Source organism: Varanus komodoensis, unplaced genomic scaffold (assembly GCF_004798865.1).
Source record: "Varanus komodoensis strain SLA01 unplaced genomic scaffold, ASM479886v1 scaffold10, whole genome shotgun sequence".
In the NCBI taxonomy this organism is placed as follows: domain Eukaryota; kingdom Metazoa; phylum Chordata; class Lepidosauria; order Squamata; family Varanidae; genus Varanus; species Varanus komodoensis.
In genome coordinates, this window is record NW_025335269.1 from 19,865,266 (window position 1) to 19,890,850 (window position 25,585).

The 25,585-nt window shown below is 39.7% G+C and overlaps 1 protein-coding gene across 1 annotated transcript in view; it reads right to left on the reverse strand.

Moving 5' to 3' along the window:
- CPNE4 (copine 4) overlaps positions 1-25,585 on the reverse strand; it is a 135,195-nt gene that overhangs the window by 8,442 nt on the left and 101,168 nt on the right. The window contains exons 9-12 of the mRNA XM_044419163.1: positions 16,746-16,832; positions 15,370-15,429; positions 7,823-7,956; positions 749-803 (exon numbers count right to left, since the gene is read on the reverse strand). Of these exons, the coding sequence (XP_044275098.1) occupies positions 749-803; positions 7,823-7,956; positions 15,370-15,429; positions 16,746-16,832 (336 nt within the window). The remainder of the gene's footprint in view (positions 1-748; positions 804-7,822; positions 7,957-15,369; positions 15,430-16,745; positions 16,833-25,585) is intronic.

Consider the following 25,585-nt stretch of genomic DNA (forward strand, 5'->3'; position numbering starts at 1 on the left):
GGGTTAGGTATAAAAGTAAATCAAGTTTTTTGGCTACAGTTAATCAAAGAGTTAGTCACTTTGTCCTGTAAATAATGTATATGTCTTCAAAGGACTCTGCTCCTAGCAGAGACCATTAGTAGAGAGCTGTTTTAGTCTAGTGCTCATATAATGTAATTGTCTGGTCAATCACATCAAAATACAGATGCAATTCCCATTATTCTTACTTTTGGCAACCTTGCTAGCTTGGCCTGTCTCTGGCCAGTTCTTGTGCCCCATTCCTGAATCACAAAGCACAGCTACTTTAGTTCAAACATATTCACACACAAAAAGATTCCTCTCAGCAATGTTATTAATTCCCTTCTTCCGAAGCACTGACACTTAGTATAAATACCAAATGTGTGGTTTTCTAAAAATAAAACATGTCACAACAGGAGAGGAAATTGAGTGGCATGGGAAATCTATAATATGGTAATGTTATATGAAGAGCCAAAGGGCTTCAAATTATCATTGGCACAAGATTGGGTTGGAACTCATAATTATGCATACAGAGATATGGCCTGAGCAAAAAGGCTTAAAGTTCTGGCATCTTAGGTAACTGAAATTGCTTCTGCCACTCATTCATCTCTCCTGCTGAGTTGTGCTCCATTCCCACAAGCTGTCCCACCATCTTTCAAGTTCTGCTCCAACTCATGCATTTGCTCTTCAGCAGCCTGTACATTGGGCTATAATCACTGAGTAAAGGAGGAAGGTTCACCTAGACACCTACTTTATAGTCCGGAGGTATCCTGGCTCCAAAACCATAGACTGGGAACATTTTATCACTGAAATCAAGACAAAAACAAGACATGCTTTTATTTTTCTCCCTCTAAAAGAATGCTTTATTAAACTAAGACCATTTCATAGTTTCACAATGGGGTGGCATAGAAATGGTTTAAATAAACAAATTATGGAGAAGAAACTTTTGTAAGACCAAGTATATCACTGCTATTAATGTGATTAAGAAGACCAATCCTTTTTTTACCCATGTTAATTTTTTATCTCCATGTTTTTGAAAGATTCTAAAGCACAGATACCATCAGATGTTCTCAGAGTTATTTACATTTGTATAGGCTTCTTATTCTGATTCTGACATTTGGTATTGCCATTTTCTTATCTGGTTTACAATTCTGACTTGGGGGTAGGTAGGTTCTCCTGTACTAAATGGCACCCCAAGTTGCATCTATATAATGTGTTCAAGATCAGGATGCTTCTCATGTGAATAGATGCATATGAAACTACACTGGTCTACCTAAGCCCAGTATTGTTCTATTGATGGGCAATGGCTGTCCAGCATTCCAGGCAGCATATTCATAGTCCTACCTGAAGAGGTACCTGAAGTGGCTGGGGACTGAAGCTGGGACCTTCTGCAGGCCACCTATGTGCTCACCTGCCGAGTTATGGCCCCTTCCTTGAATGAAATATGATTGAATCAATTACCTTGCAATGTATGCCATGCTAATAAAGACAACAGGACCAACACACGCATATCATGTAAAGCTCATAAGAAGTCTATTCTCAAGTGTTCTCCAAACTTTACCATTACAGGCACAATTCTATGCATGCTTCTACAGGAAAAAAGGCCTACAACTCCCAGTATGCCCAGCATGGGAACGTGATGGAAGCTGTGGGCCTTTTTTCCTCTAAAAATGCATAAAATTGTGTCCTTCCTTCCTTCCTTCCTTCCTTCCTTCCTTCCTTCCTTCCTTCCTTCCTTCCTTCCTCTCTTCATATTTTTGTTTTCAGCACCAGTGTCTTTCTTGGCTAAGCTACAGATCACTCTCCTCACTTTCACTCCACTTGGAAGTCAGATGATTCCCTTAAGACAAGGCAATGAAATAGTTTGGATATAACCTAATTGCCAGCTCAACCATAGTATTACCACAGTGATAATGTTACTTAGCAACGAAATGGAATGGATGATAAAGCCCGGGCAGTTAACTAAAGGAATAAGCATATCTTTTGAATGCATCTATCCAATACGGCTCAGGACAGTCAAAACACTGGCCTGTTAGATCCCTTGTAACTGCAATATTCTCTTCAGGACTGGTTGACATGCAGCATGATCCTAAGCATGTTTCCTGACAAATAACCCCCTAATTTCTGATTTGCTTTCAAGTAAGTGTGCACTGAACTAGAGTCACAGCACTTCAAACAAGATGAATACTGCATTGGCAGAAGATGGTGATGATGCAGTGGCATTCACATCTTCTAGTCCATAGGCATGAAGTTATGCATTCTTGTTGTATGAAAATAGTAGTAGTAGTAACAATAATACCACTTTACCTTTCTTCTTCTTGCAAGAAACCCAAAATGGCTCAGAAGTTTCTCATCCTCTCTGTTTTAACCTCACAACAACAACCCTGGGAGGTAGGTTGGGCTGAGGGTTTGTGACCATCCCAAAGTCACCCAGTGAATTTCTTGGCTGAATACAGACTAGACCCCAGCACTCCATGACACTATAGGCTTTTCCTACTTTTTCCCCACTCAACAGGCAATGGTTCCTCTGCAATGCATGTGCTATGAGAACTATGACAAATGCTGTGCTTGGTATGTGAGCTGAACAATATTGGTAATCAATCCTGGAAATCTTTCACATTGCAATGAAGATTTTAAAACACAAAACAAAGGGTGTCAAAACCAAAGTAGGTGGTGCAACTTTAATTTCATGCTAATTACTTTCTCTTTGAATAAGTTCTACTAAAAGCAGAGAAATCCTGTTTAATAATTAGGAATTGATATGCAAAAAAACATTCAAGAGACTGAGAACTCAGATGAAAAGAAGAAAGTGGCGGGTAGATCAAATAGAGTGAAAACTCTACCAAAAGAGGAATTAGAATTGGATTTAACACCCCTACTCTGTTAGAATATCCCAGGGTACAGGCCAAGCCACAACTGCATATGTAATTGGCCATCCAGTTGTTTCCATTATTATGGAAAGATTAAGGATGTGCACCAGCAAGTGTTTCAGCTCCTGATCAATATAGTGCTGCTGCTATGAGCAGCTTGTGTGAAATTGAAAGAGGACGGTCCTTCTAAATACAAGTCTGGAAGATGGTTTTTCTCTCAAATGGAACTTTCTCTGCTGCTGAGCTGCATTCACAATTCCATAATTAAAACTCCAGATGGAGAAATTATACTTGTACCTGAAGCACCACTGGAATCTGATTCAGGGAGACAGAATTCCAAGATGTGGATATATGTGAGGCTTTAGGTGTGTGTGTTTGTCTGTGTGTGTTACATCTGTAGCAGGTCAGTAAATTTCACTACTGCCAAGAGAAACTCAACCCACCACCCCTCTCTGGGCCCTATACAGTAAGATAATTGCTCTGCGCTGAATTTATTTTATTTTGTGGGGAGCAAGATCACATGATAAATGTTTAAAACATAGAGAGTAAAATATATGTACCCACTTTAATTACTGCTCTATCAGTTTTACATTTTTTTCCACTCACAAATTGCTCTTGAGGTACTTTGGGGAAATGGAATCTGCTGACTATGAAGAAATGTGTGCTTTTAATTGAGCTTTAAGTGCATGGAGATGGAAAGCGCCAGTGTGCTACCTACAAGAGGAATAATTAATGAAAAGGGGGACTACACGCCCTCTGAAGCTAACTTCTGAAAAGCATCCACTAATGAATTAACTGACATAGCTGAATCAGAATACTATACCTATAAATTTCCCTGAGTAACAATAAAAGGAGCTGTTCTGACAAAAGCCAACACACACACACACACACACACACACACACACACAGAGAGAGAGAGAGAGAGAGAGAGAGAGAGAGAGAGAGAGAGAGAGAGACAGAACACAGAAAGGGAAAGGGAAAGAGAAAGGGAGATGAAAGCAGTTCTCTCCAACTTCTGTAAAGAGATTCTCACTCACAAAAATGCAGTAAACACCTATTTAAAGATAAGGATCAATCCTAGGAGGAAACAAGGGAGGCCCAAAGCTAGGCAACTGCCTCAGCACACACAGTCACATGCAACAGTAAGCCAGGCATCTAGAGCATTCTGAGTTTCCATTCATGAGTTGCATACTGGTGTATATTGGCTGGTTATTTCTACTTTGCTCCTTCTCCCAGCTAAACCAGAGTTGTACATAGAAATGTTGGAGGACACTACCATGGATTCAAATGAGCTTAAACTTTTAAGACTCCAACCTGCAGATTCCACAGTGGTCTGAATGACTTTCTCCAAGTCTGTTAATTGTTAAATTTTTGTCATAATTGTACTCAAATTTAGTCATAGATTAATGACATAGTGGTAGTACTACCACTACTGCTACTAAAACACTGACAAAAATGTGTAGTTCCTCATGGACTAAAGCATGAAAATATACTTTTTCAGTGCTTTACGTATTGGGAGGTGAGGGTGACATTTTTAGGACATTTTTAGGAGAATGAATTTGTGCAAGTGAAAATTTGCACAAATGTATATGAATGTATTTGTGCAAGATATGATTCCATTGATAAGTGGACGATGGAACAACAGGCACCCAACTATGCACAAAACATAGATGGAACAGATTTTACTATGGCCAAACATCCCCAGGTGTATGACAGGGCCGGTCCTATCGTTAGGCAAAGTGAAATTGTCACCTCAGGATGCATTATGTTGAGAGGTGGTAGCTAGATATTGGAAGAAAGACTTGTGTGCCATACTGCCTGCTCTGTGCCCCAATAGGCTTGTGTCTTTAGATGTATGGGGGTAATGTTGTCCCATACAATCATCTAGTTCAGCTGGATTTTGGAGATGGAACTGGAGAAGGTGTTCTATCAGCAAATGAGTTGGTGTACAACCTGAGGCCCAGGGAACACAGGTGGCCCTCAGGCTTCAGCTACACTCCTCCCACCAGCGTGACCCCCCCCCCCCCACACACTGCTGCATTCCCCTCCTTCAGCAGTTGCCTACTGACTGGCCAGCTGCATCATTGCTACTTACAATACAGGCTGCTCCTTTCAGTAAGGAAATAGCCCTCTGTATAAGGATCCCAGCGGGAGGGAATAGAGATTCTCAAAGGGTTTGCTGTTTTCCCACTGTTGCTACTAGTGAGGAAAAAGTGTTTTGTTTCAGGATTGCTGGGATGTGCATGTAGTTGCTGGCTCATATGTATTCCGCGGGGTCTAAAAGGTTGTACATCCATGAGCTAAACTAACCAGGCATTGAAAGCTTAGAGCATGATCTGAACTGGGACCTCTGTCTTGTTGGGTCTTTTGCTGGCTAGAGTTTAAACCAGGAAAGTGTCTGGGAAGGACAATCCAGGAGCTCTGGTGCAAATGACATGCTAAGCTTTCAATTTTTGGTTAATTATAATTAAGTTTTTTGAAATAAAACAGAATGAATAAGAAAGGATAATATGCAATGCTTATTGACTAGCCTTGAGTGTGTCTACTCATTGACTTCAGTGGGAATTACTGAACTTGGTCCATGTACAGCATTGCAGCCTTATTTTTCTCCAGACACAAGGGGAAAAGGGAAGGAATTCAAAGGACACGTCAAAACACATGTAACAAGTTATGATAAAGTGTGCTATTAGGACATACAAAATGATGCTATTGCCAGACTGCAAGCTGAATAATGTTTCTACTTAGTCTGACATTAAAGGTACAATTTTCATTAATGTTTTATTTATGCACAACTCCTGGCTCAAACTTGCTAATCCAAGAATACCAATTAAATATGCAATTCTAGGTGAGCCCTAATGAATTCAATGGTAGTTACTTCTTAAGAAACCTATGTAGAATTGTTCTGCACCTTTTATTGCAGTAAAAAGCAACTCTGTGTTTCTTCTAGTAATGCATGGTATTACTGCTACTAAAAAGCAATAGCTATTGTTATTTTTCTTATCCATATTTTTCAGAAGTATTTTGAGCAAAGTGAGGCTACAGGGGCAGCTCAGTTTCTGAGCTAACTTAATCTATAAGATTCCATGGCATGTTTCAAAGGAAGGGAAATGCAATGGTTCCTGGGAAAATGCATAATCATAAGGGTACAAGAAACTTTATTCCAGTGAATGTACCCAGGATGCACTGTGTTCCCCTTCCTTCCAGAAGCATTCTTCTTTGTTCTGTCAGTTGTAAACTGGAGAACTTTCTATGGACTGAAAATGCTGTTCCTAAAAATATAACAAGAAATTGTGCCATGCGATTTTGTGGACAAAGGCAAGATGAAGGCGCTCCACAGTAATCAGTTTTTATCCAGGCCCTTTGCTGGCGCACAGAGTCACCCATCCTCCAAGGATTTAATTCCAATTTGCAGAAGTTCCATTTGCACTACTCTAGCAGCGTTCCACTCTCCACTCCTTCATTTGCCTTTGAAAGGCGCTTTCATTACCATGCAAACAGCAGTCCTTTGAAGCAGCCTAATTACTGCCCCCTGTAGTGTAATACATGGAAGACAACAGTAAACTCCTCAAGAATGATCCAGAAGCATAATTAGCACCAGGTTGACAAGACACTCACTGTCAATTTCATAACGGGCATTCCTGTCTGATAAGGATGGTCATAGTAGCACATATGACAGACACCTGCTGCATCTTTTGGGAGTGTGTGGGAACTAAAGCTTCTTCTTCGCAACAAAGGTGTGCCCAGATACAAGCTGTGAGACTAATTGGGGAATGCAGTTAATGCAAGACTCTGATTGGTAAGCTTTGGTTAAAGTATTGCAAGCTGGAGTGTGGACAGAATACGTTTGAAAAAACACCCTGTACAGCCAACAAGAATACGCAGGTGTTCATTAGATGGCCCCCTCACCGTTGGTCCAAGACTGACTTCACCAACCTCCAGATGTGCTGGGCTGCAGCTCCCGTAGGTCTCAGCTAGCCGACAGATACAACCCAGCATATCTGGAGGGCAGCAGGTTGGTGGAGGCTGAACTAGATAAAGCAGGCTATTCATTTATTTACTTATTAGTAATACTCATAATTAGTAATACTTATATACCACTTAATATAATAAAATCTGTGACTGGTTTAACACATTCAGGGCTAGATTCCAATGTAGAGGTAACTTTAAATATGGGGAAATGAAATATAAATGGATGCAATTAGTGCTAAATAAATCTATTGACACTGGAGCAGCTCTATGGATGGAAGTGGGCTTCCCTTCCCCTTCTTCCCATGGCAGTTTCTCCTTCCCTCTGGAAACGCTTACCAGAGAAGCAACAGGCTATGCTGAATGGGGTATGTTGTGCTGTATGGGAGAGGGGCATGAGAGATCCCCAAAAATCATGCAGAGGGACCGTCTGTGAGTGAAGCCCTTCCTCTCAGGATAGGTCACTTCCTCTGGTGGAAGGATGATCCATGAATTGCACCCAAAGAGGTATTTGGTCTGGGATCCAAAGAGCCATTTTGGGCATACACAGTTCCCCCCATTAAGACCAAGAAGATCCCAGTCTGAACCCACAAGTTTAAATATAATGGCCAGTTACACAGATATGCACATACTTAATATTTAACTAGCTAGTGTGACGATGGGAGCAGTGGTGCTGGTTGGAGATATGGATACACTAGGCATATCAAAGCAGTGGCTGAGAGTGGGATGAATCAGAATCTGAAATGTATAAAAGCAGTTCTTTGAGTAGATCTGGGGATTTGCTATGAAAACCTCAAAAGGTCCTATTTAGGCATACTTGAATATTATCGAAAGCTCTGTAAGCAACCCAATGGTGCGAGAACTCTTGGAGGTTTTCACTGTAAGAGACACAGTCTTGTGCTAAAACTACCAGCATCTAAACAGCAGTGGTACTGTATTGTTTGACTGCCATCTAGAAAGCACTTTGAAGTATATGTGATATCCTTCACCTGTCGTAATCTTGGCAGATTTCCCCAACAGCTACCAGGGCCTTCAAGTATTCATTTGGCTGATAGGGGTGGATGTAGTGGAGTGAGCAGCTGTTCCGGGGATCACCATTTGAGGCTGTAAAATCTATAGCTACCTGGAAAAGAGAGAAAAAGAAGTTATCTTCTATCTTGAAAACTAGCAAAATTCAAAACTGACATTGTATTTAGTTATATTTCTAATATCTGTGTTCTGCCTTTCCAGTAAAAGGGCCTGAGGTAGGTAACAGAGTGGGGTAGGGTGAAATCAGGAAATGGTACAATTCACAACAAATAGCTAACAGCACCAAAATAATAACAGTGTAAGATTTGTGGGAGCGAAAAACTCAATTTAGAGCCTCAGTAGGCCAAGGCAGAGGATATTAATGATCATCCCGTGTTCAGTAAATGGACACTGCAGTTTATTCATCCTCACTGATGTTTTCTGAGGGAAGCTGAGGGGTGTTGCTTATGTAACACCAAAAAAGAGGACAACAGAAGACATACATGGGGCATAACATTTATATATGCTGACCAATATAATGCAATATAGCTAACCACTGTAAAGAAGATTGACCTATTATCTCTGCACAAAGTATAGTCTGGATTCTATAGGCTGACTGAGGTAGAAAGGAAAGCGGCTGATGTATGTGCAGCACTAGATGGGCTTTGGGATTCTCTTTGGGAGCTGGAAATACAGCGTCCCCGAAGGCATCACCAAAAAAGAAGATACAGATTTATATAACTTTTGCATAGGCTGTTATTCATATTTATAGTGGCTAATTAGGGGAAAATGCAACATATCTGATTATAGAAGGCAAAACTATAACTAGGTGAACACTTCCTGAGTTCTTCATTTCTGAACTGGCTTTGGACCTGACAGCTCCTTTGATAGAAGACACTTTCAAAGAGAAGACGGGCCTCTGCAAAAGAGAAGACGAGGCCACCCTAATACATCCTACGCCTTGTTGGCCTACCACAAATCACTCAGAGATCTGCCAGCAGGTGCCATGTTTCTAAGACCACAATTATGGGGGAAAGGATAGGAGGTTTGCTAACGAAATCCACAAGCTCCACCCTTGTATCTGACCAATGTTACCTTCTGTTGCAGTCTTCCAAAAAAAAAAAGTAGCCAAGGGAAGCACCTCAAGAGGTGATGGGACCAAGCTCTGAACATGGGTGGATCAGGATAGGTAACTTGAATAAACAGTACAGCTGCTGAGAGATGGTGGAAAGAACTGGCAGAGGGATCACTGGGGCAGATCATGCCCGTACCCCAGCCTAAGATCATGCCCCTACTCTAAGGAGGCCCATCTCAGAGACAAGGGTACTTTGAATCCTGGGTAATTGAAGCACAGTCTGAAAACCTACTTGATATTTTCAGCTAATTTACCAAGTAAACTGAAAATGCCCCCAGATATACACATTTTGTTAATCCATTCAATTGTGTTCCATGAATGTCGCATATGTTTTATTCTATTGTATGCTCATTGACAGAGGATTTTTAATGAGGTTTTCTTCCTATACACACTTGTGCTTATGTGTATTTGCGCAGATCTTTCCTGAAATTTAAAAAGCATCCTGCAAGTCCACCAAATCTGCAGTTTGGATTCATAGAAATCTGGATTCATTTGCATTCATTGTGGATTTTCTCCCTGAATCTCAATATACTTGAGTAAAATTGTATTTCTATGTTTTGTTTGTTTCAACCAAACTTACCACATTAAAACAAATGAAACACAGCATCTCTTCCAATTACATTACAATGTTCATTTGTCTAATTATAAGTTCTGAGCAATCAGAGCTTAATTTAATACCCCACACTCAGGTGTTTTCAGGTTCACACATCTGTTTAGCATAAAATCACTGTAAAATTAAAATGTTCCACACTGTATATATAAATTTAAACTCCAGGTGATGTCAGATGCCTACTTTCATTCCATTCCTACTGCTTAAGCTTTATTATGATTACTGTAAAAGTAATAATTGGTACCATGTTTTCCATATCCAAATAATTTTATAAGCTAATTAACCATTCCACATTTCTTTTACAGATGGGAAAGAGCCTGAAGGTAAGCCAGGAGGCAAAGCTCAAATTTGAGCTTTGAACAGATTTTGGTACACCATATCCTCATTTTTGAGAAATGAGAGGCATCATGCAATAACAAGAAAAGTTTTACCCAGCTTTTTAGAACTCATGGTGTTTTGTTTTGGGAAATTTCTTAGTGTTTTCCAGGTCTGTAAAAACTGGATTGTGTCACCACTAAGTTGCTCCAGTGGACCAGGACAAAAATGCAAGGCAAACTGGATGACAGCATCAACTGAAATTCTTAAAATGGAATGGAATTCAATACCATGAAGAGTGAAGTCACGCACTTGTGCACTAAGAGTAAAGAAGTTTCCAGCTGATAACAAAAATATTGGCTAGAAAACATAGACCAGCCTTCCCCAGAACTAGTCGCCTGCACCGCCCATCATTTTCAAGGGACAGTCCACAAAGGTGGCAAATATGCTTCATACTCCCACTCAGTTATGAATGAAATTGTCCCATCGAAGAGTCCAATTCAGTCACTTCGGTTAAATGGAATGACTTCTGTGGTGGTGAGGGAGGTATTGCTTTGCTGGTTTGTAGTTTGATATTTCCCTTTGAATTTAGGATACAACCTATTAATTGGCTGAATGGTGGGTGAATTCTGGAAAGGGGAGCTTGGCTGGGACTTAGGGGTATAACTGAGTTTGCTTTTTAGGTTTGCAACCTAGGCATAGGCTAAATGGTAGGTGAGCTTTGTATGAGGTGGGGAGACTTGGTTGGGACTTACTTATGAGTTGATCTGCATAGAAATCTGCAGTTAAGAGAGACTCAAACTGCTTTTCAGATGCAGTTTGTTTATGCCTGAATGGTAAAGACTGTCAATTTGTATTGTATTCTATTCATGTATTGGTATGGTCACCCCGCTGTGCCTTAACCTCCTCTTCTGCTTTGCCTTTGGCCATACCCGTTACTGGAATGCAGCCCTGAAACATTTTATACATTGGAATTTGTCCTTCAGGCTGAGCATCTTCTCTACCACTTCACTGAATAGACTCTGGGTATTTAAAAGGGGATTGCTCTTCAGGCAAGGCCTTGCTTCCAAAACCCTTCCTTTAAGTAGCTAGGCTGACAAGCATAAGGATCAAGGTCTTCTCAATGGTGGCATCTTTTCTTTGGAATGTCCTTCCTATAGAGACTTGTCAGCTCAGTTTTCAATGATACCTTGGAAATCTAATGAGGGTGTTTTTGTTCTGTCAGTTTGAGGGAACTGATATGGAGGTTTTATTTTGGTTTCTATTTAGCTGCCTTGAGTACCATTTTTTAAAAAGAAATTGGGTGGGAAAGTGAGGTACAAATAAATCAGATAAACAAATTCCTGCCAATGGTTGTGTTTTTCCTGTACCTTTATTGCTGCTGCTTTTCTGTGTTCTGCATGTTATGTGTATTCTACATGTTATTGTTATGCTGTTTTATTTATGGTTTCATAATTTAGAGTTGCAAGCTGCTTGGTGAGGGAAATGCAGCCTAAAATACAATAAATAAAGATCTTGTTTGACGTTTTGGAAAATAACTCAAAATGTCTTTGAGTATGAAACTGGCACGTACATCCCATGTCCACTCTGCTCTCAGGTGAAACAGTTTTTAAAACCAGCCATTTTTCATGCAGAACCAGGTGGCTGAAAGCCTTTAACTCTGCAAATGTCATTTTTTCATTTTCAGTAAAGTAAGAAAGGTTCATATGGTGATGGTGACCTACACGTTAATAGCAGCTAGCTTTTTGTTTGCAAAAGCATGGAGAATGGCGTACTTCCATCATTAGAGATTTAGAGGGAAAGGGAATCTGGGACATTATGTTAACAAACAAGCTTACTTTTAATGAATATGCCTGGGAAGAAAAAAATCCACATATTTGAAAAATATTTTCCAATAAAACACACAGTGACTTTTTAACTCCAGTCTGCCAGCATTGCATTTGAAAGACATTCCTGTGTTTCTAAGTGGCCTCGTCTATCTGTGAGGTATGAGATGGCATTTGTTTTTCCTGTGGGTTGAAGAAATGAAACAGCAGTATCTGAACTTTCCTTCACCTCCTAATAAAATGATATTTCATGAAGTCACATATTGGCATATTGATTTTAAACCTAGAAGAGATGTTCTAGTCTTTGGCTATACTCACATTAGGTTTCTAGATAACCTCTTGAATAGAATTAGAAATTTACATTTCCTTCATACATGTTTTGATTTTACTCAGAAGAGCTATATGAAAGCACACCACACACAATCCATGCAATTGACAGTAGCGTAAACTCTGCAGTGTTTTTTCCTTCATTAATTATATCAATATAATGCCACACAATGGTCACAGGAAGTCTGCAAGAGTCTATATTTGACTCTTTTTCATAGTACCGTAATGCTAAAAGAATTCTGCATAGGTTTTGCAGCAAGGGTGCTGAACATCCTTTGGTAAAATTCCAATTCAGTTAAGTTCTCAGAGCCACTTTCCAGTGCTGGACAGGAGCAAAAGCAAAATGGGCAGGGCAGAAACCCCAAAGATGAAATGAAATTCCATATAAAGTTCTTTCTGCCAGTATTAGGGGAGGCATTTCAACCTTTAGGGGGAAGGAGTGGAAATGCGCAAAAGTGCACAAACCCCAAAAGACTAGCAAGTGGGACTGTGAGGAGGTGGCATAACCATCTGGGAGACCCAGGTGAGCCAGATTTGGACCCCAAGCCTGAGGTTCTGTACCTTGCTCTACAAAAATAGGTTGAAAAGGACCAAAATTTCCTTTTCTTTAACAGATAGATTCTTCCCAGCCCAAAGTGATATGCTTACAAAGGCTGTGCAGAGCATCTTCAGCATGCCCAGCGTGATGCTACAAAAGCTCTCATTAGCTCTTCAAATTAGCAGGTACATCATACTCTAGCTTTTTGTTCACAAACCCATGCTTAGCATCTTAGCTCCCTCCCCTATCAAGTGGCCTTTCAGATCACAGCTGCAGCGTATTGTCTGCACCCTGCTTGAACTCAATGGAAACGTAATTAATTTGAAAACAAAAAGAGAGTGGGATGTCTTACAAGTTAACTTCAGAACTCTGCACCTGTTTTTGCAGAAATATTGTCAGTACAAAAGCTGGTCCTTAATCTGGTATAAGGATCTCCCCAAGTAATGGTGCCTATTTTCTTTTGTGGATACTGTCACATATCTTGCAATCATCCTTAAAAACAAACACACAGAATATTGGATCCCTGGGAATAATTTTTAAATTGCAAAGGTTTTGAAATAAATACACGATAGATGGATACTATGGTTCTTCAAAAGAATGGCCCAATTCTAGGAATTTAATTATGAAGTTCCATTTAAAGCATTGGGATTTATAGTGAAATTCTACATCCAGATACTCAGGAGCACATCACATTCAATGGGACTTGCTCCCAAGTAAACACATATAGGACGGCAACAATATGCTAGTTGTAACCAACTTGCTACATTGATTTTAATGGAAATTACAACATGAACCAAAGCTGGCTTACTTGGGAACATCCCACTGAGTTCAAAGGGATTACTTCAAAGTAAGAGTGAACTGGATTTAAGGCACAATTGGGACTAAAATATATTCATTGGATTTGAACTACCAGCTACACCACTGTGCCCCTTGGTTTGCATACTCAGATACAGCTACTGTCATCACTGTAGTTTCTAGCAGGGAAAAAACAGAAATTTTGAAATCTCTCCTAAACAGCAGTGCTCATACGACCGATGGAAGCAGAATTCCAGGGCCACAAGCTCACTCCACAATGCACTGGAAAAGCCCCTGTATCCTTGTGTTTTTCCAGCTGGATGGCTAAGAACTTTCTGCTGGGATCAATTTTTTGTGGTGAAACTCTGGCAGCATATTCTCAAAAGGTGAATAAAAACTCAACATTGTTAAACAAGTTGTGAGACAGGCTTGTGCATGCTTATAGCTGAGGATGGCGTGGAAACAGTGAGAGATAATATTTACAGACTGATCTGAGAGAATGGGTTTTGGCTAGAGTTGTATAGATCAGACTCTTGGTGGGCCATGCCAGGTTTGCATGCGTTCACACTGCTTTGCTCTGGCACACATCTATATTTCCTCTGTTTGCTTGTTTTATACCATGTTTGCTGTAATATATGCATTTTCATACACATTTATACCACTTTTATACTGCTTAATATCTTAAAATCCATAGGCTGTTCATAATACAATACATATTATACTACTGTATAAAATCATCATCATCATCACAAATTAGGGTGCAATCCAATGGAGGTGTGTATGGCTCTTTGAACTCAGTGTTTTGTAGACATCTTATGCAGAACATGAAAGGTTCCTCCAAGCTCCTCCTGATCTGCAAAGCTGCTAGATGGCCAATTTTGGAGGGGGAAGGAAGCAAGCTGGAGATATTGTACCTTGGCAATAACAGTTCCCTCTCCTCCCACAAACCATTTCTCTGAGGGCACAGCTACAGCCTTGGAGAAGTGTCTGGCATAGATCTTTCCATGCTAGTTGCATGGAGAGAGGGGGAGAAGATTTGAGCATGGATCCCCAAATCTGAGATTGGACTCTTTTTCCAACCTTGGATCAAAAACTCCAAAAAAGTTCTATGGCCCTTTAGAAACCATCTAGGACCACAGGATTGCTCTGTTAGCGTGTTTTTCATGCCAAAAACTGCATAGCAGAATTTGCAGGCATGCAAAATCAGAAGGATAAATGTGTTCTGATCTGCACTTCAGCTCAAGAGGGACAAATCAGAAAAACATTTTTGAATGTTTGTCATTTCAGCAAACCTAGAATTCTAAAGCAAGTGAGCAAAAGATCTTCAGATGTACACTGCTAAATAATGGTATATACGTAACAGATAGAGACAATAATGGTTTGCTCTGGTCTATGACTTCTGTGAAAGTACACTGGCTGGCTGTTTCTGCAGATATCAGCTGTTTACAGGAAAAATTAGCTTTGACACACTACTGGGTTTTAGCTGAGCAAAGTCATGGAGTGTATCTAATGGCGGTTCTGTGCTCCCACCAATCCCCTTGTGCTTGTGGGATTCACTGCTCAGAATGGGGATTTGGCGCATCATAAAGTGAGACCTGAAATTAGCAGAAATACTAATTTGTCTCTATTGCCTCAAGTTGCTAGAGTTCCAGTATGTGAGCACTGGGAACCAGCATTTCTGCCCCTTCCCAATTCCTATCTGAGGCAATAAATCTGTGTCCTGCAAGTGGTGGTAGATCCTGTTCTGCCATTCCTACAATTCCTAGTGTTTAAAACATGCCATGTGAATGAAAGAGAAGCATAAATAAAAATATTTTACCTATTCAGTCTCCCATGTAAATGCTGTAAAAACCTAGGATGCATGATATCCTGGGGTGTTGGGGAAGATGGTTCTTGGTGTCTAGCTTATCGCATATGTGAAATGGAATAAGGAGAGAAAGCAACACGAAAGGCTCTCCCATCTTCAATTAGAAACCACTTACTGTAAACTGTATTTGGCAGCCGCCCATGATGTAGTCTAAGAATGAATGCATCTTGTGAATCTAAAAGGAAGAGACCAGGAACCCAGATTAAAATGGCATATTATGAAATGTTTCTTCATGGAAAGTAGGAAAGAACATAGAAAACTACTTTCATTTTCTTAAAAATAAGAACACTGAGGACAAAACACAAAAGAAATAATGAAAAAACTTTTACCTGTGCCTACAACTATTTCTACCTGCACAACAGGGAACAAATAACATACTTCTCCATGTCATTGCTGAGATGGAACAAATTCAAGCGAGATTAAGAATGACTCCATCTTACAAGCTACTGGGCTAAGACCATGGCTGAGTTCACACCATTAGAGAAGGAGAAAGAAGCCACCACAGCTTATTCCCTCCATCCCATTACAGCCAGTTGTGTAAAGAGAAGCATAACTACCACACTGGCCATGTGGCTTGTCATGTCACACAGACCTGGTCTGGGTGACTGCTTGTCACCCCTTGGGCTGTTGTAGGTTCATAGTGGGAACTGGCTTGGGGTTCCAAAACACATGGAAAAAACACACTCCCTTGTCTCTGTGCAGGGAACCTGCTCCTGCTCAGACCTGAGTGTAGCATATGGCAGTCTTCCCCAACCTGATGCTGTCTCGGTGTGTTGGAATGTTGCTTCCATATTTCTTGGTCACCATGGCTGATCGCCACTTTGGGAGTTGTACATGGCACCAGGTTGGGGAAGGCTGGCATACAGGCATCCCCACTTTCTCACTCCTCATTTGTGCTCCTAAGGTCCATTCTTACAATATCTTCATGGGAGGGTGCCCCTATTATTTTGTCTAGGAGAACTCCCAAGTGTGTTTCCCTCCAAATGATTGGGGGAATCAATTTCCTCTGAAACTATGTATGCCAATGAAGATCTCAGAGGCTGCTGTGTAACTTGAGGGAATCTTGAGCAATGGAATTAGGTGCACACCATAGAGTCCACTTCTCTTTCTGGCTAGCTTTTGCTTTTCACTATTAAGAAAACCAACAAAGTGCTACTGCTCCTTTCACTAAACAAATCCATGTGTTTGTGGGGTAAAGAATGGATCTGTTCAGGATTAACAAGTGCATTTCTGAGCAGCACTTGTTATCCCAGTGAAAACATTGATTTGCCTGGACTTTGTAACATCTGTGATGCTACCTTTGGGGATTTCTCATCATAATTAATTTCTATGACAAATTTAAATGTTTTGCTTTGTCTTTGTGTTTACACAGAAATATCCATTATGCATGGCATGTTGAATCCAATTTGTTTCCCTCATATTTGGCTATGAATTCAGATTTCCTTTTTCAAAACAACTTCCAATTATTGAAACATGGTTTAAATACAGCACCTTGCACAGATTAAGAATGACGATGCCAGAGTTCTTGTAATTCTTCTTCTTTACTTTGTACTTGGGGTTTATACATTCCCACTGTACCTGTGAAAAGACAAGTCAGAGCATGAAAGCCATTTCATGTAAGGAACTGAATAATATATTTGGGTTGCATGATGTGTGCTCAGCGGATAAAAACAAAAATTGCACAAAATAGTCCAAAGATAAAGGCATCTAAACATCAAATCGTGAGGAAGGAATTAGCTCTAATCCACAGGCTTGTGCAAATATCCATTCCTTATCTGAAATATTAAAAACAATCTATCCAGCTTGGCAAAAGTGTTTGTAAATACTGATTTCTCAAGCACATTTGTAAAGCTAATCAAATGTATAAAAATGCATTTGTTGCCTTGCTGGAGCAGACCAAAGGTCAATCTGGTGGGTCATTCAGTATTCAACATTTGCAAAGGACACAATAAGGATAGGCACAATCCACCCCTGTTCTTCACCTCCAGTACCTGGCAATGAAAGGTTTGCTTTCCTCAGTCCAGAGAAAACATGCTACTCAATGTCAGATACAGTTGTTGACAAACTAAGAGGTTTATTTGAAAATATTATTAATTCCTCAGAATAAACTAAAGGTTGCATTAATTTAACATTCTGCAGGGGGTGTCCAGATGCCATTGGGAAACCTGTAAACCATTGGTAGCCATTCCCCGCTGTGAACATTTTTGCACAATCTAATCATGGGAACTCATTTCCCCTATTGATGTGCCTAGGGCAATTTGCATAATTATCTTTGCTGGTGCAGCATGGTCAATTTGTTGTGATGGCTAACAAGCACACAAGAACCATAGAACAGCCTGTGGGTTGTGGGTGGCTAGTTAGCTACAGCAACAACCCACTCTTGTACAACTTGACAATCTGCCCCAGCAAGGGTATTTATTTATTTATTTAAACATTTTTAAGCCTCAGGGCGGCTCACAACATTAAATTAAAATACAAACATTAAGTTATAACATTAAGTTAAAATGTTTGTAAGATGCAAACATTAAGTTAAAATATAAAAAATAACAATATAAAATATATTGTTATATAATATAACAATATAAAACAATATAACAACAATATAAAACAATATAATTATGCAAACCCTCTTCCTAGAATGCATATGATAAAGCATCATACAATTGATTACTTCCCCCACTGTGTTTGTGTGAACCTGGTCAACATGCCTGACAGCAACTGGAGACCAGATGGAGGCTGGTTCTGAAATTGGCAGCTCTATGTGGCCATCATGGTTAATAGCAAATTGACCAACATTCCATGAATTTATCAACTCTGAACTCCTTTGAAAGGCATCTAAGCTAGCAACTAACTTATTTTGCAGTAGAAAATAATGATATAAGTTAATGATGCATTGTGTACTTTCATTCACCAGTTCAAAACTTGCACAGAGTGAGGTGGTTGACCAAAGTTCATTGCTTTATACAGGTGCAATTCCACAGTCCATTATGTACCCTGATAAGTGTTCAAAAGTACTGCTGATGCCCAAGTGCAGTGGACTTTCTCTTCTCACAACTTCATTTAAGTTGACAAATCAAGACTTGCCCTGTTTGCAATCCCAAACACAAATGGAAACGTAAGTGCCTGTTTTGAGAAAACTCACATATTCCCATATAAGCTAATTTGTTGTTTTCATCAATAGAAAAATTGACTACACTGGTCAAGTTATCTCTGCCTAAAGAACAGTATTTCTTCCCCTTTGTTCCTACCTCCACCATTCTATGGCATTACCTTTACTACTTTTGTTAGGCGATCCCAACAGTGCAATATAATGCTGATGGTAGCAACGCATTACACTTTTTCAAACTGCAAATTGATATCTGGCTGCTGCTTTTCTTTTCATCCATAGGTCCAATCATAGTATTCCTTACTTTTTGCTTTACACACACTTGCTCTGCCTTGTAGAGATGCCAACTGCTTTGGAGACTTGCGCCTTGTCAGTTTTCATTAAACTAAAAGGATGAGATATGTTGATCTTTTACTGCTGATCAGATTACTAACTCTTTCAAATAAAGTAATTTGAGGAGATGGTGTTGACAAGGAGAGTAACACAATATTTTCTTTTTTCATATTAATGATATCTGCTAATTGGCTAGAAAAAATATTTTGGAAGAAATATACAGAAGAAGTAAAACTAGCCCAGAAGTTCCAGTCAGTGAGATGTTGGCTCAAATTTTTTAGACATAATTCTGTCTGCAGGGATCCAGCTTTCAGCCCTACTGTCAACATTCATTGAACAGTGATTCAATCAATGAATTAAAATTTGATTATTGATATAATATTGTGCTGAAATAGCTCCAAGACATAGAGTCAGAAAACAAGGTGAAGGATTAAGGAACTTGAAGTGTCAAGAGGAGTACATCAAGATTGTTTTTCAGCTGCCTTCCTTTTCTTTTTCTGAATGAAGTTAGCCACAGAACTGATGGCTTGAGTACAAATCCGTCAAAGAAATATTAAATACCAATCTAGTATAGCTCCTCTCTCACTTTCTCTCTCTCTCTCTCCCTACCTCTTTTTTTGAGAGCTATACCATTTCAAATAGATACCAGTCAATTCTCCTAAAACTAGCTATATATAGTGTTATGCTTCACTTGGATACCCACTCACAAAATTTTGCATAAAGCGGTAAAAAATAGATGCTGAAAACGTTAGGATAACTAACAATATAGGGAAACAATACACCCTGTTAATATTGGTGTAAAAGCAGATTGGTGTTAAAGGGATTGGTAAGAGGTGGCGTGTGAGGTAGCGTTGGGTACGCACAGTGGCGACTCGCTCACTCGAAATCTCCCAGCGAGTTCAAAACCATCTCCGAGCATGCGAGCCACGGGCGAGCGCGCGTGTGCGGGGGAGGCAGGTGGTGCGGGCCAAATGAAAGGGCATGATGGGTCGGATCCACCCTGCAGGCCATAGTTTGAGGACCCATGTTTTATAGGGTTACAACTTTTCATCAATTAAAAAATGTATCCCTGATGAATTGTGTAACACATTAAAAAAAACATTATTTTTAGTATAAATTCTGATAAAACTGTTGTTTGTAGGAATTAATGTAAAAACACATTTTACTCTGTGTTTCTTCCAAGATTTCACTTGTTGTAATAAAGGTATGCATCATCTAAAAAAGTAGCCTTTGCTTCAAATTTTGTTTAAACCTGTGCAGATGTAATCAATTAAAACTCATGTTATTATTCACATATATTACATTAATTAGATGACAGTTTGAAAAAGAGTCAGAAATAGTAGTATGGTTATTAGTCTGTATGCACACACACACGCAGGCACACACACCTGATATAGTAGAAGACAGCAATTTCAATGTGAATCATTTGAAATATGAGTACTTTAATAAAACAATGGTTTGTACAGTCTTCAAATGAAATTAATACTTTTAGAAGCATTTGCCATTTATAAATATGCTGATTCAATTGCTATTGCCATTGTGGTTTTGTTCTTTTAAGGTGATTTTTTTCTTGTAAGTGCTTGTGGGTGTGCTTTATTTTTTTCTTAATTTTTGTTAACCACCCGGAGATCCTTGGCTATTGGGCAATATAAAAATTAAATCAATCAATCAATCCCCAGCCTTGCAATTGCATTGTGTGTTGGTGCACTAATACACATTTTAAATCATGCATTTCACACAAAACACATTTCATATTTTTAAAAATGCACCCAGAAATACACACTTTTCCCAACTAAAAAGCACATGTTTCCTGTTCAAATGAAAAGAAAAACTGGTTGCAAATGAAAATGAGACTGAGGTGAACCAAGGTTCTAAGTGGAGTCCAGAGATTTTTCATTTGTCATTCCATGTACACAGCAAAGTGACACCTGCTCCTGGAGTCCCAGGTTTGAGACTCCTGTCCTTTCACAGTTTAGCTCCATTGTCTATCATTACCTAACAAATGCAAGAATGTGTTTAGGCCAGTATCAATTTTATGCATACAGGTAAACCACTGAGAAATATATTTAACCACATTTGGATACAAAACATTCAAAAGATACACTTTATGGCCATTAAGCTTTAATCCACTAACAGTTAAAGTACTTTAGAATTCAATCCTCAAGGCAGAATGTTTATTTTATCAATGCAGGCTCATTAAAGTCGATGTAAATGCTTTTTTCTGTCTAGCATCCTCATGTACAGAATGTGCATTTCATTGATTTTATCACACTTCAGTGCTTACAATCCATTAGTGGTCTCATCTGCTTCTGTAAACTATTAATCCATGTTATGCTGTTTAACAGGTCTGAAAATATTTCTTGGAGGGTAAATAATCATCCACTTAAACTAGAGTAGGCCTATTAGTCCTATAGTCACAAATAGCTTAAAGTTACAATTTACACTTTCAGCACAAGCCCATATATCTCTACTAAGAAGTTCAATGGCAATTACTCCCAGGTTAGTGGGTAATCCTATACATGTTTACCGAGCAGCAAGCTCTGTTGAATTGCATGGGACATACTTATGAGTAGATACGTATGGGACTGTACTGTGAATCAGTTTAATCCCATTGAAGTTAAAGAATAAAACCTTATTGATGCAAACATATGAATTTTAAGTGTTTTGTAAGCTGAAGCCAAATATCAAAATAATTATCTTCTTGTGATACTGGCTGCTGCTTTAAAAAAAAATCCATTAATTATGTGATAGGTGTACCGATCCAGTTGTTCCTGTGTACCCATGGAGATTTTAGCTTTAGCACAGAGCTACACATGATGAGAAGTGGTCTCATCTCTTCTCCTCATGCACAATCCCAATACACTCATGATACCTTCCCTAAGGTTGAGGCAGATGCCTTGCTCCTACTTACATGGGTTCTGTATGTGCATTCATGCAACTGAACCTGGAGAACCGGGGATTTTAGTAATGCTATATGGCGGGGATTTAAGTTAAACCATGTTTTTAAACAAAATCTTTTGTTTCACTTGTATTATCTTAGAAAGCAAGCACTTCATGTACAATATGGTAGCACGTATATACACTGAGTAAAGGTATAAACCTCTGCATGTTTAGACAGAAGAATCCCCTACATCTTCCAGTGCTCCCTAGCCAGAATGCACAGGATTCCTTTTGAATATGTTTGTATATATGCATGTGTCATATGTCAATGGAAACTGGGCTGTGTCGTATCTTATTAAGCCCCTGATTTCAGTGCCCACAGAGGCAAGTACTGTGACCACACGTCACTGAAAAAACTTGTGCTAAATGATTTGGAGTAGTGTTTATTCTGAGGCAGAGGAAGGTCACCTTGCTTTTCTTAGAAAAAGCCTGAAATGAGTTCAGTACACTGTATGACTAGTTGTTAAAAAGCAATAGATAAACCTGACTCTGGATTGTTCCTTTTCAGATATGTGTGGTTACACAAGTTAAATGGTCTATATCAAACCAAACAAAAGCAAGTTCCAAAAGCAACAGATCATGAAACAACAAGGAGACGTGAGGCTAGAAATGTTAGGTTTCTAAATGCTATGATTTTTCCCCTTTGATATGATAGAGATTCACTTGTCTGTCCCTACTTTCAGATAAAAGAGAAATCTGTAAAAGACTTAAATAGGTTCAAATTTCTACGAATCCAACCTATGGATTCTACAGCAGACATTTTTTTCCAAAGACATGCTGGTTTTGTGGACTTGAGGACTAGTTCTTTAACTTTCTATAATTGCATGCAAATTCAGTCATAGAAAATTATGAAAAACCTCTGACAAAAAATGTGCATTTTCCCCACAGGTTAAAGCATGAAAATAAGAATAGGGCTGTTGCAGATTTAGAGAAGTATGAATTTGTACAACGCACACAAGCACATTTGTGCAAAATCCAATACGGTCAATGAGCATCCGATGAAACAAAATCCACCTGGAAGTCTGCAAAATATTCATGGAATGGATTTTACAAATCTGTGTTTCCTTATTCATGCCTGTAGTTTTATCACCTCATCTGAAGTTTGTAAGAATCTGGGCATAAGAGAAAGGCATTTCTGCTGCAAACAAATATTGTGAATGCAGCTCTTCAAATGCTTCTACAAACAATCCTAACAGGAAGATTCTGGTACAGGAATATATTTAGAATTAGTAATCTGAAGAGATTGTGTATCCATTTCATCTTTTCTTCCTTAGAGAATTCTTATTCTGACCCCAGCTCTAACTAGATAGCAATGTTTGCCTTCACTCACTGCATGCCATTCCATGAATAAGGCAGTATGATTGCAAAGTAAATGCCTCATCTGGAAGCTCCCTTATTTCCATAACCACATGTGTTGCTGTCCGAGTACCCAACAAAGCATTAACATATCCCCTCAACTTTCAACCCCATCACTTTGGGGTCTAGCAAATAAAGCTGGTAACTGGACAAATGTACAAGAGAAATGTTTTCAAAGTTTTCATAGTCCAGACAGTTGTATGCTCCTCACTTTGGAGGAGCTCAATTATTCAATTTGTGAGAAGAGTTTTTCCCCAGCTTGGTAATAGACAGACATAGGACCACATGGTCTTGGGAATTTTCCCAAAATGTACTTCCTTCTTCTCTAAAGTACTAATTCCAAGTTCACAATCTAGACTCTTCCCTATCCTGGTATCAAAATGATGGTTTCCCACAAAATAGAAGCAAAGTTGACAGAGATGGTCGCCCTGTACGATGACCTGTGCAGGGAGAAGGACAGGGGGAGTGCATCCCTGTTGGTTCTTCTGGACCTCTCGGCAGCTTTCGATACCATCGACCATGGTATCCTTCTGGATAGGCTAGCGGGATTGGGGGTCGGAGGCACTGCTTTGCAATGGTTCCGCTCCTATCTCAACGGTCGATTCCAGAAGGTAGTGCTGGGGGACCATGTCTCTGCGTCATGGCAGCTATGCCATGGAGTACCACAGGGCTCCATTCTATCCCCTCTGCTATTTAACATCTATATGAAACTGCTGGGAGAGTTCATCAGGAGGTGTGGGCTGCGGAATCATCAGTACGCTGATGATACCCAGCTCTACCTCTTGTTTTCCACTAATCCAGGTGAGGCAGTGGCTGTGCTGAACCGGTGCTTGGCCGAGGTAATGGAATGGATGAGGGCTAATAAACTGAAACTCAACCCAGACAAGACGGAGGTCCTGTTGGTTGGCGGATCGGACTTCGGAGAGGGTGGATTTGACCTGGTCCTGAATGGTGCAACACTCCCTCTTAGGGACAAGGTCCGCAGCTTAGGAGTACTCCTCGACCCGGAGCTTTCTTTGGAAGCTCAGGTGACAGCGGTGGCGAGGAGCGCCTTCCTTCAGCTTCGGCTGACTGCGCCCCTACCTGGAGTTCGACTGCCTGGCGACGGTGACACACACACTGGTGACTTCCCGCCTAGACTTCTGTAACGCGCTTTACGTGGGGCTTCCCCTGAAGACGGTCCGAACACTTCAATTGGTGCAAAATAGAGCTGCAGGTTGCTGACGGGGCATTATGCTCACATGACTCCAGTCCTCCGTCAGCTTCACTGGCTGCCCATTGAAGCCCGGGCCCAATTCAAGGTGTTGATTATGACCTATAAAGCCCTAAACGGCTTGGGTCCTGGCTACCTGAACGAGCGCTTACGTCCATATATGCCCGACCGCCCTTTGAGATCTGCGGGAGAGTCCCTTCTCCAGGAACCCTCCATGAAAGAAATTAGGAGAGTAAGTACCCGGAGGAGGGCTTTCTCTGCGGTGGCGCCCAACCTATGGAATTCACTCCCCAAAGAGGTCCGCCTGGCACCGTCATTACTGGTTTTTCGGCGCCAGGTAAAGACCTTTTTATTTAAACATCATTTTAATTGTTAAAATATATGATCTGGCCAGGGCAACTTCTTCTTCCTTCTCTTTTCTCCTCCTATATTATTTACTTATTTTATACTGATAATTTTAATTTTATATTATTATGTTTGTAACTCAATGTATTTTTTGTATTTTTGTATTTAATGGTAATTTATTATGTTCTATTGTATTTCAATGTATTTTATTGTGTTGTAAGCCGCCCCGAGGCAAGGGGCGGCATAGAAATGTTATAATAATAATAATAATAATAATAATAATAATAATAATAATAATAATAATATACCAACCCAGTTAAGTCATACCTGGCCATATGATGGACCATATCAGAGCTGAGCTGAGAACCCGATGGCTTGTCCTCAACCTGCCTTTGATGCCACCATTCAATGCTGAAACTTTTGGCATGGTATATTAGTATTTTGACATGGTGTGAATAAATGACTCTAAAATTTGCTGAGCCTCTTTTCAGAAGAGGTACAGTTAAGGTGCAATCCAATGCATGTTCTTGGAATTTTTTCTGCACAGGATCACACACTTCACAGTGGTAGAAGTGCACTGCGATATTCTTTGCAGTACAAGGAGCTTCAATGCAACCCAAAAGCTGATGGTGACTTGCTCTGTGAGTGGGTCAAGTTTTAATGCTGGAGTTTCATCAGAACAATGTTAAGATCCTGGCTATCAAGACATTTCATTAAGGAATATATGACTGCTAGTATTTTATTGGAGAGGAGATTCCCTTATGTGTCTAAAAGGCATCTTATATTTCTAAACATACTGCTTGACTGAAGCTTGGAAGTAATTAACCATAGCTTCTTGTTTCATCCAGACTGGGAACTATAGTTACCAATATGGTTACTGTCATTATTTGTTTTTCGGTACCAGGCCAAGACCTTTTTATTTAAATGTTATTTTAATTCATTGTTAATTTATTTATTGGTTTTAATTTATTGCCTGGATGTTTCCAGTTTTTATATATTTGTATTGTTATTTATTTGTTGGAAGCCGCCCCGAGGCTT